General features: G+C 35.0%; 5 protein-coding genes across 16 annotated transcripts; 2 read left to right on the forward strand and 3 right to left on the reverse strand.

The window, feature by feature from the left end:
• Positions 1-39: 39 nt before the first annotated feature.
• On the reverse strand, positions 40-3,587 carry LOC105664003 (uncharacterized). 4 transcript variants are annotated; one of them, XM_076534248.1, is made up of 5 exons: positions 3,454-3,587; positions 2,581-2,657; positions 1,098-1,341; positions 823-1,034; positions 40-641 (listed from the first exon to the last, which is right to left on the reverse strand). In XM_076534248.1, the coding sequence occupies exons 3-5, from the start codon at positions 1,188-1,190 to the stop codon at positions 326-328; spliced, it is 621 nt and encodes a 206-aa protein (XP_076390363.1). In that variant the 5' UTR covers positions 1,191-1,341; positions 2,581-2,657; positions 3,454-3,587; the 3' UTR covers positions 40-325. The 4 variants fall into 4 exon arrangements, with proteins under 4 accessions (XP_076390363.1, XP_012151999.1, XP_076390362.1 ...); XM_012296609.2 differs by lacking the exon at positions 3,454-3,587 and adding an exon at positions 2,885-3,009 and having other exon boundaries at positions 1,125-1,341; XM_076534247.1 differs by lacking the exon at positions 3,454-3,587 and adding an exon at positions 2,885-3,009.
• LOC100874871 (sodium-dependent nutrient amino acid transporter 1) lies at positions 1,018-7,392 on the forward strand. Of its 3 annotated transcripts, none has more exons than XM_076534237.1 (9): positions 1,018-1,099; positions 4,079-4,210; positions 4,534-4,774; positions 5,383-5,620; positions 5,712-6,086; positions 6,227-6,593; positions 6,671-6,947; positions 7,070-7,164; positions 7,234-7,392. In XM_076534237.1, the coding sequence occupies exons 1-9, from the start codon at positions 1,061-1,063 to the stop codon at positions 7,369-7,371; spliced, it is 1,902 nt and encodes a 633-aa protein (XP_076390352.1). In that variant the 5' UTR covers positions 1,018-1,060; the 3' UTR covers positions 7,372-7,392. The 3 variants fall into 3 exon arrangements, with proteins under 3 accessions (XP_076390352.1, XP_012151997.2, XP_076390353.1); XM_012296607.2 differs by lacking the exon at positions 1,018-1,099 and adding an exon at positions 3,841-3,980; XM_076534238.1 differs by lacking the exons at positions 1,018-1,099; positions 4,079-4,210 and adding an exon at positions 4,452-4,469.
• A 911-nt stretch (positions 7,393-8,303) lies between these two features.
• On the forward strand, positions 8,304-14,305 carry LOC100874759 (sodium-dependent nutrient amino acid transporter 1). Of its 4 annotated transcripts, none has more exons than XM_012296603.2 (10): positions 8,304-8,430; positions 9,246-9,320; positions 9,658-9,931; positions 9,988-10,198; positions 10,377-10,748; positions 12,803-13,169; positions 13,456-13,555; positions 13,624-13,800; positions 13,914-14,011; positions 14,088-14,305. In XM_012296603.2, the coding sequence occupies exons 1-10, from the start codon at positions 8,416-8,418 to the stop codon at positions 14,235-14,237; spliced, it is 1,839 nt and encodes a 612-aa protein (XP_012151993.2). In that variant the 5' UTR covers positions 8,304-8,415; the 3' UTR covers positions 14,238-14,305. The 4 variants fall into 4 exon arrangements, with proteins under 4 accessions (XP_012151993.2, XP_076390350.1, XP_076390349.1 ...); XM_076534235.1 differs by having other exon boundaries at positions 8,387-8,430; positions 9,689-9,931; XM_076534234.1 differs by lacking the exon at positions 8,304-8,430 and adding an exon at positions 8,953-9,057.
• Positions 14,306-14,382: 77 nt separating this feature from the next.
• On the reverse strand, positions 14,383-19,158 carry LOC105664002 (sodium-dependent nutrient amino acid transporter 1). The gene is made up of 9 exons (XM_012296604.2): positions 18,914-19,158; positions 17,306-17,678; positions 17,016-17,244; positions 16,028-16,402; positions 15,441-15,630; positions 15,159-15,335; positions 14,978-15,077; positions 14,616-14,887; positions 14,383-14,547 (listed from the first exon to the last, which is right to left on the reverse strand). Exons 1-9 carry the CDS (start codon positions 18,914-18,916, stop codon positions 14,383-14,385), a joined length of 1,884 nt encoding a protein of 627 aa, XP_012151994.2. The 5' UTR covers positions 18,917-19,158.
• A 141-nt stretch (positions 19,159-19,299) lies between these two features.
• On the reverse strand, positions 19,300-25,624 carry LOC100874645 (sodium-dependent nutrient amino acid transporter 1). 4 transcript variants are annotated; one of them, XM_076534232.1, is made up of 12 exons: positions 25,161-25,417; positions 23,175-24,109; positions 22,837-22,923; positions 22,666-22,749; positions 22,338-22,587; positions 22,044-22,281; positions 21,294-21,668; positions 20,702-20,891; positions 20,455-20,631; positions 20,117-20,393; positions 19,961-20,055; positions 19,300-19,852 (listed from the first exon to the last, which is right to left on the reverse strand). In XM_076534232.1, exons 2-12 carry the CDS (start codon positions 23,253-23,255, stop codon positions 19,679-19,681), a joined length of 2,028 nt encoding a protein of 675 aa, XP_076390347.1. In that variant the 5' UTR covers positions 23,256-24,109; positions 25,161-25,417; the 3' UTR covers positions 19,300-19,678. The 4 variants fall into 4 exon arrangements, with proteins under 4 accessions (XP_076390347.1, XP_012151976.2, XP_012151979.2 ...); XM_012296586.2 differs by lacking the exons at positions 23,175-24,109; positions 25,161-25,417 and adding an exon at positions 25,429-25,624; XM_012296589.2 differs by lacking the exon at positions 19,961-20,055 and having other exon boundaries at positions 25,161-25,421.
• Positions 25,625-25,977: the final 353 nt, after the last annotated feature.

The following is a 25,977-nucleotide window of genomic DNA, read 5'->3' on the forward strand; positions in this document are numbered from 1 at the left end:
AAAATAGAAATTTCATAGAAATAAAATGATTCATAAAAGTCGTGTAAAGAGACATTTCTATAATAAAAATAAACTCTAACAAACTCATACATTTCGACATCAACTTTCGTTTAAAATAAAGTCTTTCTAAAACATGTGTACACAATAATACCACCAAGATCAAAGTACGTTCATACACGATTCGATAATTAAGACGATTACAGTCGCTTAAATGAACATATACGACTTAGTTAATTCAAGACAAAACAAGACGTGTAACAGCTTCTTGGAATGTCATATTTTACCAACAGATTCGGAACTAAAATATGGATATGAATACTGTTTCTTATATAGGATATTTCCCATAAATATGGCCGCTTCTGGTTCTCCTGATCAACCATTTCTGACTGCTTTTCTGATATATTTTGTCTGTGGTTTGCGTGCTCTGAGAATTTCGTAGTTGAATGCTGTTTAGACCGAAGATTGACTTTTTTGGTATGCTTGTACTCCTTTTGTTGGTACGAACTCTTGTTACGTCTTCGTCGGAGAAGTTTCTTTTCGGAATTCGTCCACGAGCGCAGAGGGAATCGCCGCAAGCGTGGAAGCAGTTTGTGCCTATGTTTGCAACGCAGTAGGATTCTTCTGGCAAACCCACTGCCACCCTGTTAACATGTAGAATTTAGAATAAAGCGTAGTATAATAATAAAGCAGAATATACTAGTCTAAGTAGCAACATAATAAAACTCTATTGAATTCCTAAACTCTCAAAAATATTAAAATAAAACATTTACTAAAGTTTGCAACATTAAATATTTTTGTATTAAAAAGAAGGATGAAACCGACGTTTCAATGCCAGCAGAAGAATAAAGTTGTTGACAGTCCTTCTCGCAACTGGACGCAAACATCACTAAGATGAAGAGGACGCTGCAGAGTATCGAAAACGCCAAAATATCGGATGTAAGGTTCCTGAACGTCATACCACGCAGCTTCGAGTCCGACACGTCGAAATCATCGTTGAACGCAGCGATCCAGAAGAATTTGTATAGAATCAAGTCCTGAAAAGAGAACAGACGTACATATCATGTCAGATAATGAGAAGGTTAATTACACAATTGTACCCGTAAGTAGATGAAAACTTGACGGACAATCAACTGCACGAGATAGTAAATGTCGCTCAGGTTCTCCATTATCGATCGCAACTGATTGATCATCACGGTCTTCAAATTCACGAACTATGGTGGTAATTTGTTAAGTCATTCTTTGCCGAAAAATCTCACATTGCTCTGCCAACTGCCCGGAATTTGACAAACGCGGTCATCGATTACTCTTCGTTTGTTTTTGTGAATGAACTTGTGGATATATCTGGAAGAAATAGAATGATTTATTATTTTACTGCTTTGGTACTATTCTGCTATTTTACTATTCTATTTCTTCATTTCATTATTCTATTACATACTAGTAATCTATGTCTATATATTTTAAATATAAAAGATACCTTGTGACAGTATGAATATTGAAGTTTCATGTACATAGAAGTAACAATAGAATGATTTATTATTTTACTGCCTTGCTATTACTCTGCTATTTTACTATTCTATTTCTTCATTTCATTATTCTATTACATACTAGTAATTTATGTCTATATATTTTAAATATAAAAGATACCTTGTGACAGTATGAATATTGAAGTTTCATGTACATAGAAGTAATAATAGAATGATTTATTATTTTACTGCTTTGCTACTATTCTGCTATTTTACTATTCTATTTCTTCATTTCATTATTCTGTTACATACTAGTAATTTATGTCTATATATATTAAATATAAAAGATACCTTGTGACAGTATGAATATTGAAGTTTCATGTACATAGAAGTAAAAATAGAATGATTTATTATTTTACTGCCTTGCTATTACTCTGCTATTTTACTATTCTATTTCTTCATTTCATTATTCTATTACATACTAGTAATTTACGTCTATATATTTTAAATATAAAAGATATCTTGTGACAGTATGAATATTGAAGTTTCATGTACATAGAAGTAAAAATAGAATGATTTATTATTTTACTGCTTTGCTACTATTCTGCTATTTTACTATTCTATTTCTTCATTTCATTATTCTATTACATACTAGTAATTTATGTCTATATATTTTAAATATAAAAGATACCTTGTGACAGTATGAATATTGAAGTTTCATGTACATAGAAGTAAAAATAGAATGATTTATTATTTTACTGCCTTGCTATTACTCTGCTATTTTACTATTCTATTTCTTCATTTCATTATTCTATTATAATAGTAATAATTTAATTAAGTCTATGTGTTTTAAATATTTACTAAATCTATGTATTTTAAATGAAGTAAGCAATAATTTAGAAATAGAACAATCATGAAGTCAAAGAAATAAAACTGAAATTATAAGAGAAATCAGTAGAATTTAAAATAAAGCAGAGCAGCTGAAGGAAGTTCCATAATCAGACGGTATCTCATCGTTCCACGCTAATCCTTAGTGTCAATTCACATTTATTGCACATGAGAAAGCAGACAGCTGCATATCACGCATTCCCTCGTGAACCATATAACGTTGACGCACAATTTTATATTAAAATATCACATTCCCTCGATGTCGAACCAGGTTTTTACTCTTCCATGTTTTCAAAATCCCTGAGTCTGTAACAGAACAGAATATATTAATTTAATAATTCACGTAGGTTTTTATCGTTTTACAATCTTGACCTATTCTTTTCATTCTTGCTGATAAAGTTTAATCATGATTGCTTTATCAAGGAAACAAGCTTTCTTTGCCATTAAAGAATGATCGTCGAATTACCCGTGTTTATTGTCCTAAATTTATTGTCAATAAAATTTATCGATAAAAATAATATTGTTTAACTTACATCCGTTCCATGTTTCCTTTGTAATAAGACGTTAAGCAAAGATGCAAAAATATATTTTGTAAAATGTCACTGAAATTTATATCTTAGTTCATTTTATTATGTACATTTCTCTCCGCAAATTTGCAAGTGTATTGAACTTTTTTTATATTGCCATCTTTGTGGATTTCATTGTCCATTAGTTGCTTCACCTTCTTAGGATTCAAAGATCCATAATGCGTCGTGATATAATGTGCAGAAATACAATGGTGTTATATGGTGACGTTTGATACAATTAACATTGCTTGATACAATGTACACAATTACTAGTGACGATACAACGCGTGAAAGTAGACATCAAAGTACAATTTGTGAAGTTACGTATGGAAGTATACCACTATAGCATGGTTTTTATAAAATAAAAATTTGTTAAAAAATTACTGGAAAGAGTTCCACAAGAAGAAAATATTGTTATAAGTAAAATGTAGAAACGAGTGCAGAATTAATAAATTCCTTTTCTTCATGGCAATTGTCAGTGCACAGAAAGTTTGAGTGACAAGAAAATTGTTAAGGTGGTTTTTAACTGTCAGTACCTTTTGCAATTAGCAACACGTGTAACAGAGCTTAGACCCGAGATTTTCAGAGAACGAAGGGGACAACGTCTAGGTCAGACGTATCTAATCGGAGTACGCGTTCAAAGCGAGCTTTATTTTGTAGTAGCACGTCTTCGCAACAGGTAGTCGGTCTTCCATCATCTTAACGAAAAAACCATCATGGAAATTTTATAACAGCATCGGTCCATCAGTTCAGTGTTCCTTTTTGAGTTTGAATTTTCTTCTCTATGTGCTCCAAAACAATTTCCTGTAAAATGTGAAAGTATGTTGTGATCTTTCAAATGTAAAATTAAAAGTGAAGATAGATACCAGAATGAAGTACCGATTTTACAATAGTTTGATCAGAACTTTTTGGTTGATTATTTTGAAAGAAGTGACTCTTTCCTGGATGTAGTCTTCTGAGTCAGTTTTGCAGTGCTTCTTCTATTATTTCGAAAGTCTAAAGGAATATTGAGTGATCCTGAAATTGTTCAGCAGAAATGGAGAAGTTAGAGAATGGAATTTATGTGAGATATTTAGCATTGTAATTAATGATGCATGATCTTCGACTTGAATAAAGTTGAAGATCAATTAAAGTCATCAAATTATTTATTAATATTTACAGAAGCAAAATGAATACACAAACGAGGCCTTCCAGATGGAAGATCATCTCGATCAAAAAGAGAATAATTTTTCTGATATAGAAAAGTCATTGAAACCCGAACAACAGAAAGATCCTCCAGAAAACGACTCATCGGTATGTTGACTTCTGCGAAATATTTACAAATTACCCGCAGTCATAGTTGATCGCTAACTGCAATATAATGCAAAACAATTTTCCTCGCCTGTCGCGTTTGTTTATTTTTTCATTCGTGAATCACAGTATTTATGTTTGACATTTGTTTTACACTTATCATCACGTACTCATCTGATCTCTATCTCAAGGCATAGTATTCGTCTCGCTATTTTTTCCTCTTCTTATCGTCGCCAATTGTGAAACTGTGTGACTTTCGATGGTATGGGGGAAATATTTTACTTATTCCGTATTCGCAAAAAATTCATTAACTTTTTTTGAATTAGAGGGAAGAATGGAGCGGAGGATTGCAATTTCTAATGGCATGCATCGCCACGTCTGTAGGTCTCGGAAACGTGTGGAGATTTCCATTCACTGCTTATGAAAATGGAGGCGGTGCTTTTTTAATACCTTACATTATTGTTTTACTGTTCGTGGGAAAGCCCTTCTACTTTTTGGAGGGTCTTCTTGGTCAGTTTACTAATAGATCATGTGCGAAGACATGGGCCATGGTACCTGCAATGAAAGGTAAAACAGTTTACCAGTTCGATAGATGAAATAGTTCTGAAAAATAGTTCTATTAATTAGTTAGTTCTATAGATAGTTCAAGTCAAGTAATATAGATAGTTCAAGTTCTATAGATAGTTCAAGTCAAGTAATATAGATAGTTCAAGTTCTATAGATAGTTCAAGACAAGTCATATAGATAGTTCAAGTTCTGTAGATAGTTCAAGTCAAGTAATATAGATAGTTCAAGTTCTGTAGATAGTTCAAGTCAAGTAATATAGATAGTTCAAGTTCTGTAGATAGTTCAAGTCAAGCAATATAGATAGTTCAAGTTCTATAGATAGTTGAAGTCAAGTAATGTAGATAGTTCAAGTTCTATAGATAGTTCAAGTCAAGCAATATAGATAGTTCAAGTTCTATAGATAGTTCAAGTCAAGCAATATAGATAGTTCAAGTTCTGTAGATAGTTCAAGTCAAGTAATATAGATAGTTCAAGTTCTGTAGATAGTTCAAGACAAGTCATACAGATAGTTCAAGTTCTGTAGATAGTTCAAGTCAAGTAATATAGATAATTCAAGTTCTGTAGATAGTCAAGTAATTCATGTATTAAATATGATTAAATTATTCCAGGTCTAGGATACGGACACGCATTCACAGCAACCTGCGTGGTCTCCTACTACTGCTCTCTAATGGGTCTAACACTCTACTACCTAGTAGCAAGTTTCCAAGCCGAACTACCTTGGTCCTATTGTCGAGAAGAATGGCAGGGTCAATGCGTTGACGCCGTTTCGAAGGACAACGACATTAACAGAAACTCACAATTAATTAATAACGCTACCATTCACAGTTCTGCAGAGTTATACTTCAGGTTTACCTTTCATTTCAATCTCACTTTCTTATAATTTCCATTTGTATTTGATAACTCAATTCTGCTATAATATTCATATATATTTCTTCAGAAAGATTGTTCTAAACGAATACGACTCCATCGATGACGGAATTGGTGCTCCCTCCTGGCAGCTGACTATCTGCTTATTCATCAGCTGGGCGACGATATTCATCGTGCTCTCCCGGGGAATAAAGAGCACGGGAAAGGCCGTGTATTTTTTAGCAATATTTCCTTATGTGGTTATGATAGCTCTGTTGATTAGAGCGGTGACCTTGGAGGGTGCGGTCGATGGGATTCTGTTTCTGGTTACTCCCAAATGGGACAAATTGTGGCAACCTAATGTGTGGTACGCGGCCATCACTCAGTGCTTCTTCTCTCTGTCGGTTTGCTTTGGGCCTATTCTCACTTACTCCTCCTACAACAATTTTGGACATAACATTAGCAGGTGGGTCCTTATAATACTCATTTAGATGGTACTCTAAAAATTAGTGTGATATCAGTCAAATTAGTCTTTGATACTGATACCTTGTTTGATACTGAGTCTTTAATTACAAGATTATTGACTCATTTTACTTATGCTTTCAGAGACGTTTTAATAGTAACCACCCTGGACACCTTCACCAGCCTAATGGCTGGCTGCACGATTTTCGGTATCTTAGGAAACCTTGCGCACGAGATAGGCACCGAAGACATATCGACAGTCGTTCGTGGCGGTACCGGGCTCGCTTTTATTTCTTATCCAGAAGCTTTAGCCCGTTTCAAAGTAGTTCCTCAACTGTTCGCTGTGCTCTTCTTCGTGATGATGTTCGTCCTCGGCGTTGGTAGCGCGGTCGCCCTCTGCGGCGCCATCTTCTGCATCCTTTGTGATCATTTCCCTAACATCAAGCACTGGAAATTAGTGCTGATAGTATCCATTCTTGGATTTCTTGTTAGCTTAGTTTATATCACTCCAGTAAGTTGAAATGGAAAGTATGAATTTTAGACATAAATTACTATGCTTTGCTAAGCGTTATGCTTTGATCGTTTTAGGGTGGTCAGTGGTTTGTGACACTGGTGGATTATTTCGGTGGCACGTTCGTGGCGATAATCGTAGGAGTGCTGGAGATGGTCACTGTTTTCTGGATCTATGGTTTGTCGAATTTTATTAATGACCTGGAGTTCATGCTGAGGTCGAGACCCTCTTTTTATTGGAGGCTCTGTTGGGCTATTGTTACACCTGTACTGATGATTGTTATACTGATTTACACCATCGTTACTTATGAACCGCCCACATATGATGGACTGCAGTACCCCACATATGCTTATGGTCAGTGATACAAGTATAGTAACATGTTAACATAAATAATGTTACATATTAACTGTCTTAACAGTGTATAATGTATAATGATTTCTCTGTGTAATCAAATAATAATCTTTGTATAATCACAGCTATTGGTTGGTTCCTGCTGGCTTTGGGCATTTTAACAATTCTCAGCTGCATTCTACAGAAAATGTTAGAAAAACGATCATCTACATTGCTGGAGGTAAGAATCTTCTTCTATGTTCACATCTTATGATGTGACCGTGTTAAATCTTGATTTTTCATTCCAAAGACCATTAAAGCAGCATTTCGACCTGACGAAGAGAAGTGGGGACCCAAAGACCCCAAAATCCGCTTGGAATGGAAAGAGTTTATAGCGCAGAAGAATTTCAAAGACCAAGGAGGCTTTGTTCAGACTTTTTTTAAATAAATTATACGAATTCTGCCTTTACTGTTGTGTGATTTAATAAAATCCTTCCAAATCCTGATCAAAATATCATGGTTCATTCCTGAAACACAATATTTAATTTAATACCAAAGAAAAAAGAATTGAAGTACAAAGAATAATATATTGCTTAAAAAAATGTTGAGAAAAGATATTTAATATAATTCAATTATGAATGTACTTGAAATTGAAATGAAAAGTGTAACTTTTAGAAAGAAACGACCTTCGACAAAGGTAAACCTGTTACTCCCTTGCATCGGTCACGCTTGAAAGCGCGTTTCTAATTAAAATTAGCAAGTCAGCAATGAGAGCGATTGAAGAAATTCTTTTAGAGGCAATGTCGTAAATAGAAAGTGAAACTGGAGCAGAATTTTGCATCGATTATACAACAGTATTGCACGCGAGGGTTTCTAGCACAATTTCTAGACAAACAACGGTCTCTAATATTTACAATATTATAATAACTTATTATTAAAAAGCTTGGCAACTTATTATTAAAGAACTTGTTAACTTATTATTAAAGAACGTTTCTAAAATTTGTAATTTTGTTGTCAGATAGCATTGTTATTTTGAGTCATCAATTTTTCAAAATTCTTTGGACAATGATGCACTACTTTTTAAATGAATGGTAAAAGAATTCTTGACCTACATATATTTAAAAAATTAAAGTACTTGATTTAATCCTGTATAATCCCTAAATCAACAGTGACAAGTAGTGAATAAAAAAATATGTATCTAAAGACGTAGAATCTATTTTTCAGTGAAGAAATAAAAGTTGTCTCAGATAGAGTAAAGGTATTAAGTCAGTGATAGCATAACAAAAGAAGGTAGATATTGATAATACGCCATTACTAAGAAGATGGTAATACTGCAGTGTTTTGTCAACATTTCTCACTGCATTCACTACTGATCTAACAAGTTGCGAATCAAAGTCGTCGATCAGTCTTCCAAAAGCAGTTGCCTCACAAAGACCTCGTAATAAATTGTCGTGGATAGAGTTTCGAGCTCATAATCCGAGCTGCAGTGATTATGGGCCAGACGAAGGTTCGTACCTGTAATTTAAACACATTTATTATAATAAATAATCTTAGCAATTTTTCTCTTTAATATTCTTTAACGATACTCGCTAATAGTTCATAAGCTTCTTACTTTAAACGCGGAACGTCTAATCTAAATTGCAGTTGTAAAGTTGCATTAAATTCTTGTTTCTTTATCTCGTACTTGTCCTATTTTAAGATATCTTAACGTGGATTTATTATTTTTTTTATTATTGCTTCACTTTCATAATCAAGTTCGACATGTGTTATTTCTTGAGGAGAAAGAAATGTTAATTCTCTTAATTATTGCAATTTTTGTGGATAAAACATTTATACATATTATTTTATATGTATATTACGTACAGTGATGGTGAAAAATAAATGAGAAGAAAATATATTAATAGCAAAAGGAATTTACTCTACCTAGTCTTTGTTCAGACTAATCGTGGATTCGTCACAACTTCAATACAATCTTACAGCAATTATGCATAATTGTAGCTCACATCAAGTCGAACTCAACAGAAGGAACACTCGTTGATGTATCATGATTTCCCTTTACGTAAACAAAGCATTTTACTCAACAGTCCACTTATCATCTGCAAATATTGGGCCATTAAATATAAAACATAAAGAAGTAAAATATAAAATCAGAATAAGAATAATAAACATTTTTCTTATATAAGAAAAATCATTTGTTCCTATTTTAAATATGTACTCATACATATGTATACTTTTTTAATTTCAGTCACAGTGCATGCTGTTGTGCAAACTTATATGTGGTGTATTACAAAATATTGTTTATATGCATACTTCTGTTTATAGAATGATTTTATGCACAATGAGGGAATGCAAGGCACCTACAAAATTTCTGTTCCTGAAAAGCAAGCTGACAATGAGGTAAGTTCTGCTATATTCATTAGTGTAATATTTACACATATTGGTGTAATATTCATTGATAGTTGCCTGAGAACTTAGTTTACTTTACAAAAGAAATTTACAAAACTTTTAATAATTAATGTCCTCCATAAACGACTCTTCAATATTCATTGATGATACTTGCCTGAGAACTTAGTTTACTTTACAAAAGAAATTTACAAAACTTTTAATAATTAATGTCCTCCATAAACGACTCTTCAATATTCATTGATGATACTTGCCTGAGAACTTAGTTTACTTTACAAAAGAAATTTACAAAACTATTAATAATTAATGTCCTCCATAAACGACTCCTCAGTCTACAGATCCCAAAACTGATAAACCAACAGGCAGAGCTCAATGGGGCAACGACATAGAGTTCCTAATGTCCTGCGTCGCCTTCTCCGTCGGTCTCGGTAACGTCTGGAGGTTCCCGTACACCGCGTACCAAAATGGAGGCGGCGCCTTTCTCATACCCTACATAATCGTGCTCTTCATCATCAGTAAACCAATCTACTACATGGAGATGATCTTAGGACAATTTAGTAGCAGATCCTGCATCGAAGTTTGGTCCGTCTCTCCCGCCTTCAAAGGTAATTCTTTATAATACGATTCTGACAAATCTTTCGTTGGATCTCCATCGTTCTAGGGATCGGATATGGCGTCGCCGTAAGCGTGTTTTCGGTGGTGACTTATTACTGCTCGCTAATGGCGTTGACGATGTACTATTTACTGGCAAGCTTTCAATCGGTTCTTCCTTGGGCTTTTTGCTGGGAAGAATGGGGTGACACTTGCTTTGACAGCAGTTCTCACAAGGAAGGGAATGCTAGCAAGAGCAGCTCGGCTGACTTGTACTTTCGGTTTGTATCCTTAATTCCCAAAAAATAAATCCTTCTTCCTAAAAATGAAAATTTCTATATATCAAGTTTCATTAAAAATGAACTGAAATGAAAATTCCTATACATCAAGTTTCATTGAAAATTAATTTAAAACTTGTTGAACTTTAAACATTAAAAATGAGAATTTCTTCCATTTCAGCAAAGTGGTTCTCAACGAAGCCGGAATCGAAGACGGATTAGGAGACCCATCTTGGAAACTGGTGCTAACTCTCCTCGCTAGTTGGTCGTTCGTGTTCATAGTGTTGAGAAACGGAGTGAAAAGCAGCGGTAAAGCTGCTTATTTTCTGGCTTTATTTCCGTACGTGATTATGATAAGCCTGTTGATAAGGGCAGTAACGTTAGAAGGAGCAGTGAATGGTATAATATTCCTGTTCAAACCAACCTGGGAGAAGATACTTGATCCTTCAGTCTGGTACGCCGCTGTGACGCAGTCCTTCTTCTCTCTTGGGGTCTGCTTTGGAGCTGTTATCATGTACTCATCTTATAATCAGTTCAACCATAATGTGTTAAGGTACAAAGTTGTTAGTTATGTAGCTTCTTATGTATCAGCTGCAAAAAAGGAAAATATGAAATCTTGTGTGGTACAGAATCTTGTGTGCAAGAATTTGAACTACATATGAGATCTCAAATAAATGAGATATTTATAGATGCAACAGCAGAAGCTAAATTTTGTGTTACAAATTTGAAGATTATAGTTTTTGATATAGGACCTAATATAAATATTTAATCTGAGTGTTAAAGATTATAGCTTGCTAGAAATTGCACCTATAAGAGATTCCAGCTTTCCAGAGATTACACCTATAAGAGATTCTAACTTGCCAGAGATTGCACCTATAAGAGATTCTAACTTGCCAGAGATTGCACCTATAAGAGATTCTAGCTTTCCAGAGACTGCACCTATAAGAGATTCTAGCTTTCCAGAGATTGCACCTATGAGATTCTAACTTGCCAGAGATTGCACCTATAAGAGATTCTAATTTTCCAGAGACTGCACCTATAAGAGATTCTAGCTTTCCAGAGATTACACCTATAAGAGATTCTAGCTTTCCAGAGATTACACCTATAAGAGATTCTAACTTGCCAGAGATTGCACCTATAAGAGATTCTAGCTTTCCAGAGATTACACCTATAAGAGATTCTAACTTGCCAGAGATTACACCTATAAGAGATTCTAATTTTCCAGAGACTGCACCTATAAGAGATTCTAGCTTTCCAGAGATTGCACCTATAAGAGATTCTAGCTTTCCAGAGATTGCACCCATAAGAGATTCTAGCTTTCCAGAGACTGCACCTATAAGAGATTCTAACTTGCCAGAGATTGCACCTATAAGAGATTCTAGCTTTCCAGAGATTACACCTATAAGAGATTCTAACTTGCCAGAGATTACACCTATAAGAGATTCTAATTTTCCAGAGATTGCATCTATAAGAGATTCTAACTTGCCAGAGATTGCACCTATAAGAGATTCTAGCTTTCCAGAGACTGCACATATAAGAGATTCTAACTTGCCAGAGACTGCACCTATAAGAGATTCTAGCTTTCCAGAGATTGCACCTATGAGATTCTAACTTGCCAGAGATTACACCTATAAGAGATTCTAGCTTTCCAGAGATTACACCTATAAGAGATTCTAGCTTTCCAGAGATTACACCTATAAGAGATTCTAACTTGCCAGAGATTGCACCTATAAGAGATTCTAGCTTTCCAGAGACTGCACCTATAAGAGATTCTAGCTTTCCAGAGATTGCACCTATGAGATTCTAACTTGCCAGAGATTGCACCTATAAGAGATTCTAATTTTCCAGAGACTGCACCTATAAGAGATTCTAGCTTTCCAGAGATTACACCTATAAGAGATTCTAGCTTTCCAGAGATTACACCTATAAGAGATTCTAACTTGCCAGAGATTGCACCTATAAGAGATTCTAACTTGCCAGAGACTGCACCTATAAGAGATTCTAGCTTTCCAGAGATTACACCTATAAGAGATTCTAACTTGCCAGAGACTGCACCTATAAGAGATTCTAACTTGCCAGAGACTGCACCTATAAGAGATTCTAATGTTCCAGAGATTACACCTATAAGAGATTCTAGCTTTCCAGAGATTACACCTATAAGAGATTCTAACTTGCTAGAGATTGCACCTATAAGAGATTCTAGCTTTCCAGAGATTACACCTATAAGAGATTCTAACTTGCCAGAGATTGCATCTATAAGAGATTCTAACCTGCCAGAGATTACACCTATAAGAGATTCTAGCTTTCCAGAGATTACACCTATAAGAGATTCTAACTTGCCAGAGATTGCATCTATAAGAGATTCTAACCTGCCAGAGATTACACCTATAAGAGATTCTAGCTTTCCAGAGATTACACCTATAAGAGATTCTAATTTTCCAAAGATTACACCTATAAGAGATTCTAATTTTCCAGAAATTGCACCTATAAAAGACTCTAATTTGCCAAAAATTGCACCTCTAAAAGATTCTAACTTTCCAAAAATTGCACCTATAAAAGCTTCTAACTTTCCAAAGATTACACCTATAAAAGCTCCTAACTTTCCAGAGACTGCACCTTGGTAACAGCTCTGGACCTCTGTACCAGTCTCATAGCAGGAACCACCATCTTCGGCATCCTGGGTAATCTTGCCCACGAATCAGGGAAAGAAGACATCAGTACTGTGGTACGCGCAGGAACAGGACTCGCTTTCATTTCTTATCCAGAAGCACTTGCTAAGTTTACGGTGGTACCACAATTGTTTTCGGTTCTCTTCTTCTTGATGCTGTTCATATTAGGAATCGGTACCACAGTTGCGTTTGCTGGAGTTATTACTAGCATCATCACGGACCAATTTCCTCGACTTCCGAACTGGAAGGCTGCTGGAGGGGTTTCTTGCGCTGGTTTCTTGATTGGTATCGTTTATTGTACTAGAGTGAGTAACGTTGTGCATTTTTGATTTACATCTTCACAATTGTGTATAATGTTCCTGCAATATAATAGAAGAGTTTATAATATAATATATTACAAAGAGTTTATAATATAATTTTTGTATAATATAATACAAAGAGTTTATAATATAATATAAGTTTATTGATACAATAAGAGTTTACTATATATGAACGTAATATATTATTCATAAAATTAAGTTCTGTATACACTATCATTATTTAAGTTCTGAATACAATTATAATTAATTAATATAAGCAACGTATCTTCAGGGAGGCCAATACATATTAAATCTGGTGGATTATTTCGGCGGAACATTCATCGTCGTGTTTTTAGCTTCGTTCGAAGTGATCGTTATTTCTTGGGTGTACGGTAAATCAACATTTATATATTTTCAACATTCCGAAAACATTTTTATCGATTGGTTATTGTTTTTGCAGGTGTCGATAACTTTTTGGATGACACTGAATTTATGGTCGGTTCGAGACCGTCGTTCTATTGGAGATTTTGCTGGGGTTTCTTAACTCCTCTCTCGCTTTTCTCTATCTTGATCTATTTCCTATCGGAGATCAAACCTATCATGTACAATGATGAATATTATCCAACATCTGCTTATGGTATAATTCAATTTAAATTACAATTAACTGTACATAGTAGCAATAGTTTAGAAAATAATAATATTATTTTCAAAATATTATTATATTTTTATTAATGTGCCTCACTCTTTTAGTTGCTGGTTGGTTACTTTTGATACTAGGAGTGATACAACTTCCCATCTGGGTCATTATTGGCAGGTTAAAACAAGGAAAAAGTGAATCTTGTTTAGATGTAAATAACTAAATAACTATATACATATTTATTAATTTATTTCATAAAATTGTATCCATTCTTCTCTGTGTTTTAGATTCTGAAACCAAATTCTGACTGGGGACCAAAGGACCCAGAAAAGCACAAAGAATGGAAGGACTTCAAGGACTCCAAAAGGATAGCAAGGATGAATCCCGACAAGAAACGATCGAGGATCGTCACTATGTTAATTGGAGATAGAGAATAAAATAACTTTTGTACACATCTTTTCACTGTTAAAAATAATTCTTGAATAAATATTCAGTTGTTACTTCATTTTAGTAATCACAAATGGAATTCGAAGTATCGAATACTTTTCTAACAAGAGATTCGTTATGGATTTCAGTCTCAAATTATTTATCTTTGCCGATTAACATGTGTAGTAATTTACGCCATTTAGGACCAGGTTTCAGACTCCTTGCTTTGGCCTTTTCTTCCTTGAACCGAAGCCAGTCTTTCTTGTACTTAATTTCTCGGGGACCCCATTCTGGAGACGGTAGAAAAGACTTCTTCACGTTCTAAAACGAAAACACAAGTCATTACCCTCATGTAAAAAAAGTTAAAACACAAATAAATAGCAAAACACCTGTATAAAAGGTAGATCTCTATTTTTCACCATCTGCACAATTACCCAGAAAGGTATTTGCAACACACTGTAGCAAAGTATGGCTATTCCAGCCGCATGAGCGGAGACTGGTAGCTCTTTGCCGCCGTAAGTCAACGGAGTCAAGGTAGCTACCGTATAGAAGAAGATGACTATCAAAATTAACGGTGTCACGAGAAACCAACAAATTCTCCAGTAACAGCTCATTCTTCTATCCAGCATAAATTCTATGTCATCGATCAAATTTTCGGTACCTATGTGAAGACACAGAATTAAGAGAAATTGTAATTATTATAGAAATTGTAGAATTGTAATTAGCTTTAGAACTAAATGGAAGTACAAACCATATACCCAGGTGACGGCAGTGATTTCAAAGGATGCGAGGACGAATACCACAAAGGATGTGTCATAGTAGTCGACTAGCGTTAGCAAGAATTGTCCACCCTGTGTGATAAATAAAACCAGTAAAATAATTCAGTAACCGGTGAAATAATATGTACAGGTGTATGTTCAGTATCTACGTACCGGTGTCACATACACAGTACTGACAGCAAATCCCATGGAACAAATTGCAGTGACAACCTTCCACAATGGAATATCAGGAAATTTTTCTTTCAGAGCGTCCACTATTGCGGAGACCATTCCTACTATGCTTCCTACTCCCAGAACGAACATCATGACAAAAAACAGCACTGAAAACAGCTATTAAATACATTCCTTTAATAAAAGATGGACAGAGAATTTTGTAATGTTGAATGAAAGACGACTTATCAGTTATAAGTAGCATGATTCGTATTACATTTTTACCTGTGGTAACACTTCAAATTTAGCTATCGCATCTGGATATGAGATAAATGCTAAGCCAGCTCCCGATTTTACCACTGCACCAATATCGTCGACGTTCATTTCGTGAGCTAGGTTTCCAAGAATTCCGAAAATCGTACATCCTGCTAATAAGCTGGTCACGGTGTCCAAGCTGGTCACGATCATAGCGTCTCTGAAACAAATTTTCGTCAGAAACAGTATTCTATGTATATGTATGCAAAACAGACACAGTATGTCGGTTAGGTTTACATAAAAATAAAGCAAAAATAAAGATACATATGAAATGACGTGTATCTCTGATACTTCGAAAACAATTGAAAAAATATTATAAAATTAATTATTTAAAGCAAAGATTGTCAAGATTAGCCACTCGAGCCTTTATCAAAATTAAACAACAGTCTAACTATACTTATCAATGATAACAGCAGTTTTCGTTGTAAAATCAAAACACAATGCTCCCGAGATACTTCACAAGATACATTATCTCAAAGATATCGCAAAAAATGTAGCACTCGTCTAGGAGTGTTAACACAACTATTGAAAAAACGTAATCTTTAAGTATATCTTACCTATACACATTATGTTTGAAGTCGTTGTGACACGAGTACGTGATAATCGCGCCAAAACAGACAGAAAGAGAAAAGAAGCACTGTGTCACGGCTGCGTACCACACAGTTGGTTCTAGGAGCATGGACCATTTTGGGGTAATGAAGAATAAAATTCCGTCTACCGCTCCTTCGAGAGTCACTGCTCTGACTAGGAGGCTGACCAAAATTATGTAAGGGAAAATTGCGAGGAAGTAGGAAGCTTTCCCTGAACTCTTCACTCCCTGGAAGGTGATGAGCACGACGGATAACCAGCTGATGAAGAGACACAGTGTTAATTTCCAATCTGGCAATCCGATACCGTCGTCGATACTGTCTTTTTCTTGAAGGACCGTCTTTCTGAAATTATGAAGATGTTTGAGTACTGAGACTGATCTTGTTGAAAGCTTGCATTATAATTATAGTATGCTTGTATTATAATTGTATTGACGGCTTAGTATATGTGCTATGTTGTATGTGATGGCTTGGTATGTGTGCTGTGTGGTATGTGATGGCTTAGTACATGTGCTGTGTTGTATGTGGTGGCTTAGTACATGTGCTGTGTTGTATGTGATGGCTTAGTATATGTACTGTGTTCTATGTGATGGCTTAGTACATGTGCTGTGTTGTATGTGATGGCTTAGTACATGTGCTGTGTTCTATGTGATGGCTTAGTACATGTGCTGTGTTGTATGTGATGGCTTAGTACATGTGCTGTGTTCTATGTGATGGCTTAGTACATGTGCTGTGTTCTATGTGATGGCTTAGTACATGTGCTGTGTTGTATGTGATGGCTTAGTACATGTGCTGTGTTGTATGTGATGGCTTAGTATATGTGCTGTGTTGTATGTAACAGCTTAGTATATGTGCTATGTTCTATGTGATGGCTTAGTACATGTGCTGTGTTGTATGTAACAGCTTAGTATACGTGCTATGCTGTATATGCTGTCATATACAATAAAATGAAGATTACAAGAAGTACAGTTCCGCCGAACTTCTGTGTTGATCGTCTGCCAATATGCTAACATTGTTGCTCATCTTCCTGCCAGAATCAATACAAACGGGTCCCCATTCTTCCTTGCACTTAGCCCACGGTAGTTCAGCAGAGAAGGAACTAACCAGGTAGATCAATGACAAAGCCAACAGCGAGCTATAGTACGTCATCACGGCAATATTCGAGTAAAACTGTGACCAGCCAACACCTGAAACGATTGAACATGAATTTAGGGTAAAAAGCAAAAATAAAACATGTAAGAAAATTACCAACGAAAGCAGGAGACAGGTTCCAAACTCCAATAGAAGAGGACGAAGAGAATTGTCCAAGTACCATCTCTAAATAATAAAACGGCTTCCCGACAAGAAACAGGACGATGATATAAGGAATCAGGAAGACTCCTCCACCGTTTTCATAGGCGGTAAAAGGAAATCTCCAAATGTTTCCAAAGCCAATCGACATGGCGATGCAGGACATCAGAAACTCGATGCTGTTGTTCCATCTGCTTTTGTCTTTGGGTTCCTTCGGTGCCTCCGAACATGAAATCCGTGAAATCTGGGAGTCTCTGGGTTGATCGATGGACTTCTTCCCTGTTTCGTCCAGGACGAACGCCTTGTTCCAGTATCCATGTGGGTCGTCGTTCTACGATACATTACGAAATCTCGTTATAAACTTGGAGATAGCGAGGAATTAGTTTTAAGTCCTTTATTGTGTCTTTACCGATATGAGTGACATGCTATCATTGTGGAAGAAAAAAGACTGTTTGCTTGAATTTTGTTGAAAATTGTTTTTTAAGATTGTGGAAGGTAATTGTTTTAGTGAATGTTTTTGTAGTTGTGGTGAAAGTGGGTGTAGTTGGTATAATGTATGATAATGTACAATAATGTATAATAATGTATAAGAATGTATAAGAATGTATAATAATGTATAATAATGTATAATAATGTATAATAATGTATAATAATGTATAATAATGTATAATAATGTATAATAATGTATAATAATGTATAATAATGTATAAGAATGTATAAGAATGTATAAGAATGTATAAGAATGTATAAGAATGTATAAGAATGTATAAGAATGTATAAGAATGTATAATAATGTATAATAATGTATAATAATGTATAATAATCTATAATAATCTATAATAATGTATAATAATGTATAATAATCTATAATAATCTATAATAATCTATAATAATCTATAATAATCTATAATAATCTATAATAATCTATAATAATCTATAATAATGTATAACAATGTCTAAGAATGTATAAGAATGTATAAGAATTTATAATAATCTATAATAATCTATAATAATGTATAACAATGTCTAAGAATGTATAAGAATGTATAAGAATTTATAATAATCTATAATAATCTATAATAATGTATAACAATGTCTAAGAATGTATAAGAATGTATAAGAATTTATAATAATATATAATAATGTATAACAATGTATAACAATGTATAACAATGTATAATAATATATAACAATGAATAATAATGTATAACAATATATAATAATGTATAATATACAAAACTAAACTTTACTTTACCAAAATAATAAATGAAAGTAGCTATTATAAATCTAATAATATTCCTTCAAATTCTACATGATGCATCAGATAAAACCCATGTATTTCTCAAAATGAAGTACCTACTGAAATTAGATGTTGTAACAGTGATAAGATCTTGTACGATTTAGATCGACATTTTCACTTTAGTAATTTCACGTTTGAAACTTGTCGATAATTTTAGTCAAGTACTCTACACAGTAATCGCTTCAATAATACCGTTAAAAGAGGCAAGCAATGAAACTGTCAAACCTTCCTTTGTACACGAGAAAAAGAACGCAGCAGTCACTCACCATTTTCTGTTTCAATGTACACTAAAATGATAACAAAATAAGTACTACGTAAAGAGTATTAAAACAACCCGCCACACGTGGGCGCTCATCGACGACCTGCTCTTATACCACAAACTTGATGCACTGATTCTAGACTACGACGAACGATCGGAAAACCTTGGCGATAAAGCGATTGTAATCCCAACGTTTAGATTAAATTGCAGTTCACTCGATCTGATAGCGGCTGATCTGACAAAAACGTACAGATTACTCTTACCCGATGTACTTTCAATAAAAACAAGGATTTAACGGACTTGATTAAGAACACTACACTAAATAATTCTTATCAAAATACTTATATTATATCAAGGAGGATAAGGATATGGAAGAAAAAGATAGAAAAAAAATTGTCTTTATGCCTCATTGACCAATATCTTGATGACTAATTTATTGCATTCAAAGTCATAATTAAACTTCAAAGAAGTTATAATTATTCTTTGATGTTTAGAGCGGTGATGTTTAATAAATAAATGTCGTGTATATTAAAATACTTTCAACGGCAGTTTGTTACTTCTGCATATTAATACTTACACAGGTACAAACGATTTAAAAAAGGAAAGATTTTGTACAATGTAAATTAAACTACATCTACAAAAAAAAATTAAAGCAAAAAATACTGAAATTTGCTATAAAGAGTGACTAAGAGAACTTATTTTTGAAATGCAGATACTGAAGCGATATATAAATTATAATTAACTAGAACAAATGTTTTTAACCGACTTATTATTAGACGAGTTTGTCCTCCCAACACAGCAGCACGTAAACGAACTGCTTGATTCTTGAGCATTCACGCTTTTCTCTTATTTTTCGCCTAGTCTCTTTGAACTCGCTCCAGGAGGCCAGCTCTCTGGTATTTTTGGGTCCCCAGTTTGCTGAGGGTCTGAAGGCTGACTTGATCATCTGTAAAGTTTTAATTTTCATTAATAAAGTAGTTTCATTAATCCACATACTTGTCTACTCTTATACTACTTCTACTATCAATTCATTCTACTATTACTTCAATCTTACTTCAGACACTTGTAAGTTCTTCTTTGAAATGATAGTGTACATCATCCAGAATGGAATTTGTAGGATACCAAATGCACAAATGGTCCATCCAGCCGCTGTAATTTTTCCCATAACAAATAATTGTTACACTAATTTAAAAAGTTATGTGAAACGTACCATGTGCACTGTCAGGATAGGAAATACCGCTGTAGGTCAGGGGTTGCAGTGTAGCTAACGTGTAAATTAAAATCACAGCTAATAGAAGAGGAGTAATAACGCTCCAACAGACTCTCCAATAAATGGACGGCCTTCTCTTCAACATGTACTCCACGTCGTCCAAAAAGTTCTCCAAACCGTACACCCAGAATATACCGGTTATCTCAAGGGTAGCTAAAATGAAGACGATGAAGGAGCCAGCATAGTAATCGACCAACTCCAACATGAACTGACCACCCTGCAAGTGAAGATGACAGTAGAGAATGAAACTTTATTTCAAGAATACTGAAGATACGTACAGGTGTACAATAAATGATGCCAACAGAAAAACCAAAGGTGACTGTACCAAGTACAACGTAGATGTACTTGAAACTTGGGAACTGGTCGCTGACGATGGTTATTATTGCGCCTGCCAGTGCGATGGCACTTCCAATGCCGAGGACGTAGAGCATAAGGAAGAATAGGACTGAAAATAACTGCAAAATACGATGGATGAATGATATATATTGCATATGAATGATAAGTTTTAAAAATTGCATACTCTACCTGTGGGAGGACAGTGAACTTCGCTATAGCGTCAGGATAAGAGACAAATGCAAGACCGGTTCCTCCTCGAACCACCTTGCGGATGTCTTCGATACCCAGTTCGTGAGCCAAGTTCCCCAGGATCCCAAAAATAGTGAATCCTGCCATTAAGCTTGTGAACGTATCCAAAGTAGTTACCACAATAACATCTCTGAAGAAGGAACAAAATGCATAGTTAGAAGAAGGCTTTCTCTGGAAAGTGATTCAACATTCAAACAGATAACAAATGAACTTAACAAATGAAATTAATATGAAAATCAGAAATTCAGCAGGTAATTGCACCAGTGCATTTAACCATCAACTTCTTTTTCTTTAACAAACTAAATAAAATGAACCCTCAATGTATAACAACGTATAGAGTCTAGGGTTTAGACAGTCAAGTTATAAAAATCAATGCTTTTTTGTGATTAATTTACACATATTCTCTTGTGACATTTAAAGAAGTGATGCAAGCGGTAACTGTATTACAAAGTACTAAACAAATAATCATCTTGAAGTGCAGCATACAAGATCACTCTCTCAATTAGCCATTATTTTATGTTCAAAGAGTAACCTGTATATATTGTGTCTAAAGTCGTTGTAGGACGAGTACATGACGACACCACCGAAGCACACAGACAGCGAAAAGAAGCACTGTGTTACAGCAGCGTACCAAACGTTCGCATCGAACAGCTTCTCCCAGTTCGGCTTGATGAAGAAAATAATCCCGTTCACAGCACCGTCCAGCGTTACCGCTCTGATCAGCAAGCTGATCATGATGATGTAAGGGAAAATAGCGAGGAAATAGGCTGCCTTTCCAGAACTCTTCACTCCGCGTGCTAGGACGGCAAATATACAACTCCAAGCGAACAGGAGGCAAATCGTCAGCTTCCAATCTGGAGCTCCTATGCCGTCGTCGATGTTCGGTTTTTCTTTTAGCACCACTTTTCTGATAACAAAAATTATTGTACTCAGACACTTTCATAATGTTTATAACGATGATTAAACTAAACTAATATAATTAGCTTAACATAACAAAACAATAACATAATGTTTGTTCGATAACCGATATGCAGTTACATAGATGAATATTTATCAAATGTGAAATCAAACATTAAGCAATTCTAGATAGATATCGCCTTGCATGATTCATAGATGATAATAGATTTGTAGAGCAACACTCCTTGAATTGATATACACTGAAAATACATGTATGCATATCTCTGAGATTGGTCTGACAGGACTATAATTCTCACAACGTGTAACGTCTATTTTAAGATGTCTTATTCTAGACATTTCATATGCAGTTGAATGTGAAATTCACCTAAAATAAAGTTCAGCCGAAGTTTTCATGCCTGTTCTATTTCTGTCAGTGACATTGTAAGACCCTCCAGAGTCGACGCAGGAGTCCCCCCATTCCTCGAGACAGGTGGACCACGGAAGCTGAGATCGAAAGCTCCCAATTAAATAATAAAGTGTTACAGACATCAGAGAACAATAGTAAGTTCCCACGGCAAGCATGGAGAACATTTGTGCCCAGCCGACACCTCGAAATCCTGGAGCTGTAAATATTGAAGTCGTAATTCAAATTCTATCAAGGTCAAATGTTTGTACACACCTGCTGACCACATTTTCACCGATGACCTGCTACAGAATTGTCCCATTATCATCTCTAGATAGTAGAAAGGTTTTCCGACCAGAAAAAGAACAATTATGTAAGGAATCAGGAACACTCCACCGCCATTTTCATAGGCAGTGAATGGAAATCTCCAAACATTGCCGAGGCCAATAGACATGGCGATGCAAGACATCAGAAATTCCAATTCGTTGCCCCAGGTTGCTCTTCCAGGCTCGTCCTCTACCATGGACTGAATATTTAAGTTATTTAAGTTATGCTAGCTATTTATTATTATGAAAATGAACATCTGCAATTTCTATTAGCATACCATTTCTTCTGGAAGAGATAAGGAGAGTGGTAGTTTACGATCATCTTGAACTTCATAGTTGAAGTTGAAGGAGTTGACTTGAAACTGAAATCATCGATAATAATTTTAATTGACGCACTAACTATGTTATTTATAATTAAAAAATTGTTGATACGAGGTGTGTTCATGTACCTTTTTATCATTGTCTGTGTTTGATCCCTGGAAGGTCGTCGTTCTGTGATCCTCATCTCCCACAAATGCAGCATTCTGTCTTCCTTGCTGTAACAGAAAATTTAATAAACTCCAAAGAAGTGAAGCAGTTCAATATTAATTAACTATGCAATAATAACTATAAACTATAAGCTATGTAATAATTATTCCATTTTTTGGAAAATCATTGCTGCGTTGATGGCTATTTTGTTATGTATCCCGAAAGAACCGTGACACAACTAATATAATTCTTGTTTAACATCCAAGGACACTTTCCAAAGTCTATAACCGCTACACGCGATACGAGGTAAATTATGTACATCTGTGCTCGGAGTGAATTGTCCGGTGATTTCGATGCTCGTACACGAGCGTATTTGCACATCATCATTGCACAAGAACATTGACTACTTTGCTGCACGAGACAATCATAAGGTGAAGAATAATGGCGTAAAAATATTAAAATTATGGATATAGAGGGATCATGCACAAAAAGATAACAGTACGCTGCAACGCTATATCTTCTACATAAATTGTGCATAATGATCTCTAGGATGACTGTGCAAACGATACGCGCAACTGAATCACGTGTCGTTGTTTCAGAACCGCATTCTTCGAATGTTGTTCCAAACATTTCAGCGGAGTCTTGAAACAGTATTTCAAAACGCTCATTGACACTGCAAACATCCACTTCTACTGAAGTACTTGACGCATACTACTTATTGGAAAAATCGCGATTAATCGAAAGCACGTAATTCCAGATATCAATTTCTGTGTTACGTATGAGGTATGTCACAAGAAATTAATTACAAGTAAACTGAATACGTACACTAACTGAATACATAGTATGTGTATTCTATACATAGGAAAGAAATATATAGCAGAACTGTAGCAAAACAAATATTACAGAAAAAGTTATGGAAAAGAATTGTATACAATGTGTAAATTTGAGAATCTTAAATTTATGGTGTAGGACCTTCCAGGAAGTAAACTTCAGTCTTCGAAAAATGCCGGTTGCAACAAAAACCAGTTTCTATTTATCGAGTGACCCTTGTAGAAGATGTAATTACTTTCGCTTCTCTTGTTTCATTTCTTTTTTTCGCCAGATATGGACAGTAAGTTCTACCGTAGAATAATTATGTGCTGTTGCGTAAAAGAAGCCGGTTCAACAACTTTGCAATGATTTTGTAATGTCAAACGTGATACGTGTTATTAGAGTCACCAGACGAGTGGACACCTCCTAGGATCCCATTATGCTCTAGAAAAAAAAGGGGATAATAGCGTTCGCTCGTAGAGTGTACAAAAATTTAGGTCGTAAAATTGAAAGGAAGGAAGAAAGCAACAAAGACTTTCACGATTCGTTTAGCTGATTTTTCGTGAACGTTACATCACGACGAAAGCGATTGTCTCTTTACTTTCATACTAGACCTCGTTATCTCTACGATGAATTATCACGGGAAAGCATTTTAACCTGTCGTAAAAAGATTATTTCCGCAGTCTTAACATTGAAATGTTTATATTACAAAAGATACATTTAAATTATACTTTCGTGGAAAGTTCAAGTGAATTAAGAATGAAAGCGGAGAAAAAAGTGTTATCATATTGTTTGGTAATTTTTGGGACTAGACAGCGAAAGCGATGATTGTCGTTGAGTCACGTACATACATTGCGTATGCACCTTGCATTCAATCCTAAATGCCAGCACTCTCACGCGACTTTGCGAAACGTATTCTCATGACTCTTCGTTCCTTTTGTTTTGGTTATGACAACACGTGTCGATTCTCACCACGTGGTTGCCTCAAATACTGTTTCAAAGAAAGCAACAATTCATTTCCAGAAAACTGTTGTGTTATGGTAACCAAAATTGGTGGAAGAAACAATTTAAGTTAACTCCAAGCTCTTCAAGTTTGAAATAGTGATTTCAAGATGAATACAAAAATGTACATGAAATATAAGATAGTACTCATTGTTTATAACAATAAAAATTCACACAATTAACTCATTGCATCAATATTAATCTTTCAGCTTCACTCTTTAATTTTTTAATTGAACCTTGTGTTCATAATCAGTTTCCTTAGGTTTATTAATCAAATATCAAGGTAATTAATGTTCAAAAATCTCCACTTCTTCTGATACTAAAGTTTTAAAATTTCCAAAAGTTATTTATATCAATTTCTGTATGTGATCCTTGATGTGTTGACACTATTAGTAAAAAGTACCTAGTCCAACTGAATCAAAAGTTCTAATTAAATGAAGATAGATACCTAGGAAGCCGGCTTTTAACGCAAGGAGCATTACAAATACCATACCTTATGCATGTTTCCAATTTACTTCAAGCAAGAGTGGATATCCGATCAGGAGGTTGAGTGTTGACAACGTGAAACGCGCGAAAAGTTTCGAATTTACAGCTTTGTGACATCTATAGCACCGGTCTCGACAGGTGTATCTATCACCTTCACGAGGACCAAACAACAACTGACCTGCGACCAGCTACGGTGCGGCTGTCATGAAAGTAATCGAAGTAGGGATCGCAAAAGCTTGAATCAAGAAGGGGGAAATGCGATTCCCGTTTTCTACCTGCTCTGTTGTCATTTCTGCCCCCATCATTTAGGTTGTGTTCTTGTCTTGTTCCCTTTCATCGTTCCTTTTTCTTCCTTCCTTTTCGGTATAATTATGGTCATAAAAAGATCAGACTGTCTTCTGGTTCCGACTTGTGTAGTCGTTGATCCTGTTTTGATCCTCGCTGGAGGTCGTGTTAGGTTTTAAAGAACATCTGTACAAGCAATATATAAAATAAGTAATGGTTTAAAAAATATCAAGGTTTATCTTGATTACCGTGTAAGAAAAATAAAATTTCGAAGTTTAATTTGTTGAGGTCAAAGTAACAAATTTCCAAGGCATCGGTAAGAGGATAAAGAAGAAAATTCTTTTACGTGCTCTGCAGAAGCTTAACGAACCTGCTAATTGTTCGACCTCCTTGCATCAAGGATGAATATAAATCGCAGCGACGCCGAGAGCGAAGGAGGAAATCGAGATAAATGCGTCTTGAACTCAAGAACTTCTGGTCGCGGTTTCTTACATTTCCTTCCTTAATTTTTTCTTCGGTATTGATCACCATGACAAAGC

Source organism: Megachile rotundata, chromosome 8, assembly GCF_050947335.1.
Source record: "Megachile rotundata isolate GNS110a chromosome 8, iyMegRotu1, whole genome shotgun sequence".
Lineage (NCBI taxonomy): Eukaryota > Metazoa > Arthropoda > Insecta > Hymenoptera > Megachilidae > Megachile > Megachile rotundata.

Excerpts from the sequence above, each read along its gene's own strand:
- LOC100874871 (XM_076534237.1), top strand. The coding sequence starts at position 1,061 with ATGTCAGATAATGAGAAGGTTAATTACACAATTGTACCC. Across the intron at positions 4,211-4,533 it reads CTCCAGAAAACGACTCATCG|AGGGAAGAATGGAGCGGAGG; the intron begins GTATGTTGACTT and ends TTTTTGAATTAG. Across the intron at positions 4,775-5,382 it reads CATGGTACCTGCAATGAAAG|GTCTAGGATACGGACACGCA; the intron begins GTAAAACAGTTT and ends AAATTATTCCAG.
- LOC105664003 (XM_076534248.1), bottom strand. The coding sequence starts at position 1,190 with ATGATCAATCAGTTGCGATCGATAATGGAGAACCTGAGCGACATTTAC. Across the intron at positions 1,035-1,097 it reads AAGTTTTCATCTACTTACGG|GACTTGATTCTATACAAATT; the intron begins GTACAATTGTGT and ends TTCTCTTTTCAG. Across the intron at positions 642-822 it reads TCTTCTGCTGGCATTGAAAC|GGTGGCAGTGGGTTTGCCAG; the intron begins GTCGGTTTCATC and ends ACATGTTAACAG.
- LOC100874759 (XM_076534234.1), top strand. The coding sequence starts at position 8,968 with ATGATTTCCCTTTACGTAAACAAAGCATTTTACTCAACAGTCCACTTA. Across the intron at positions 9,058-9,245 it reads TAAATATAAAACATAAAGAA|AATGATTTTATGCACAATGA; the intron begins GTAAAATATAAA and ends TTCTGTTTATAG. Across the intron at positions 10,199-10,376 it reads TCGGCTGACTTGTACTTTCG|CAAAGTGGTTCTCAACGAAG; the intron begins GTTTGTATCCTT and ends CTTCCATTTCAG.
- LOC105664002 (XM_012296604.2), bottom strand. Across the intron at positions 17,245-17,305 it reads CCTGTCTCCTGCTTTCGTTG|GTGTTGGCTGGTCACAGTTT; the intron begins GTAATTTTCTTA and ends CAATCGTTTCAG. Across the intron at positions 16,403-17,015 it reads TCGGCGGAACTGTACTTCTT|AAAGACGGTCCTTCAAGAAA; the intron begins GTAATCTTCATT and ends TCATAATTTCAG.
- LOC100874645 (XM_076534232.1), bottom strand. The coding sequence starts at position 23,255 with ATGTTCTTGTGCAATGATGATGTGCAAATACGCTCGTGTACGAGCATC. Across the intron at positions 22,750-22,836 it reads ACACAGACAATGATAAAAAG|TTTCAAGTCAACTCCTTCAA; the intron begins GTACATGAACAC and ends CGATGATTTCAG. Across the intron at positions 21,669-22,043 it reads TCGGCTGAACTTTATTTTAG|AAAAGTGGTGCTAAAAGAAA; the intron begins GTGAATTTCACA and ends TTTTGTTATCAG.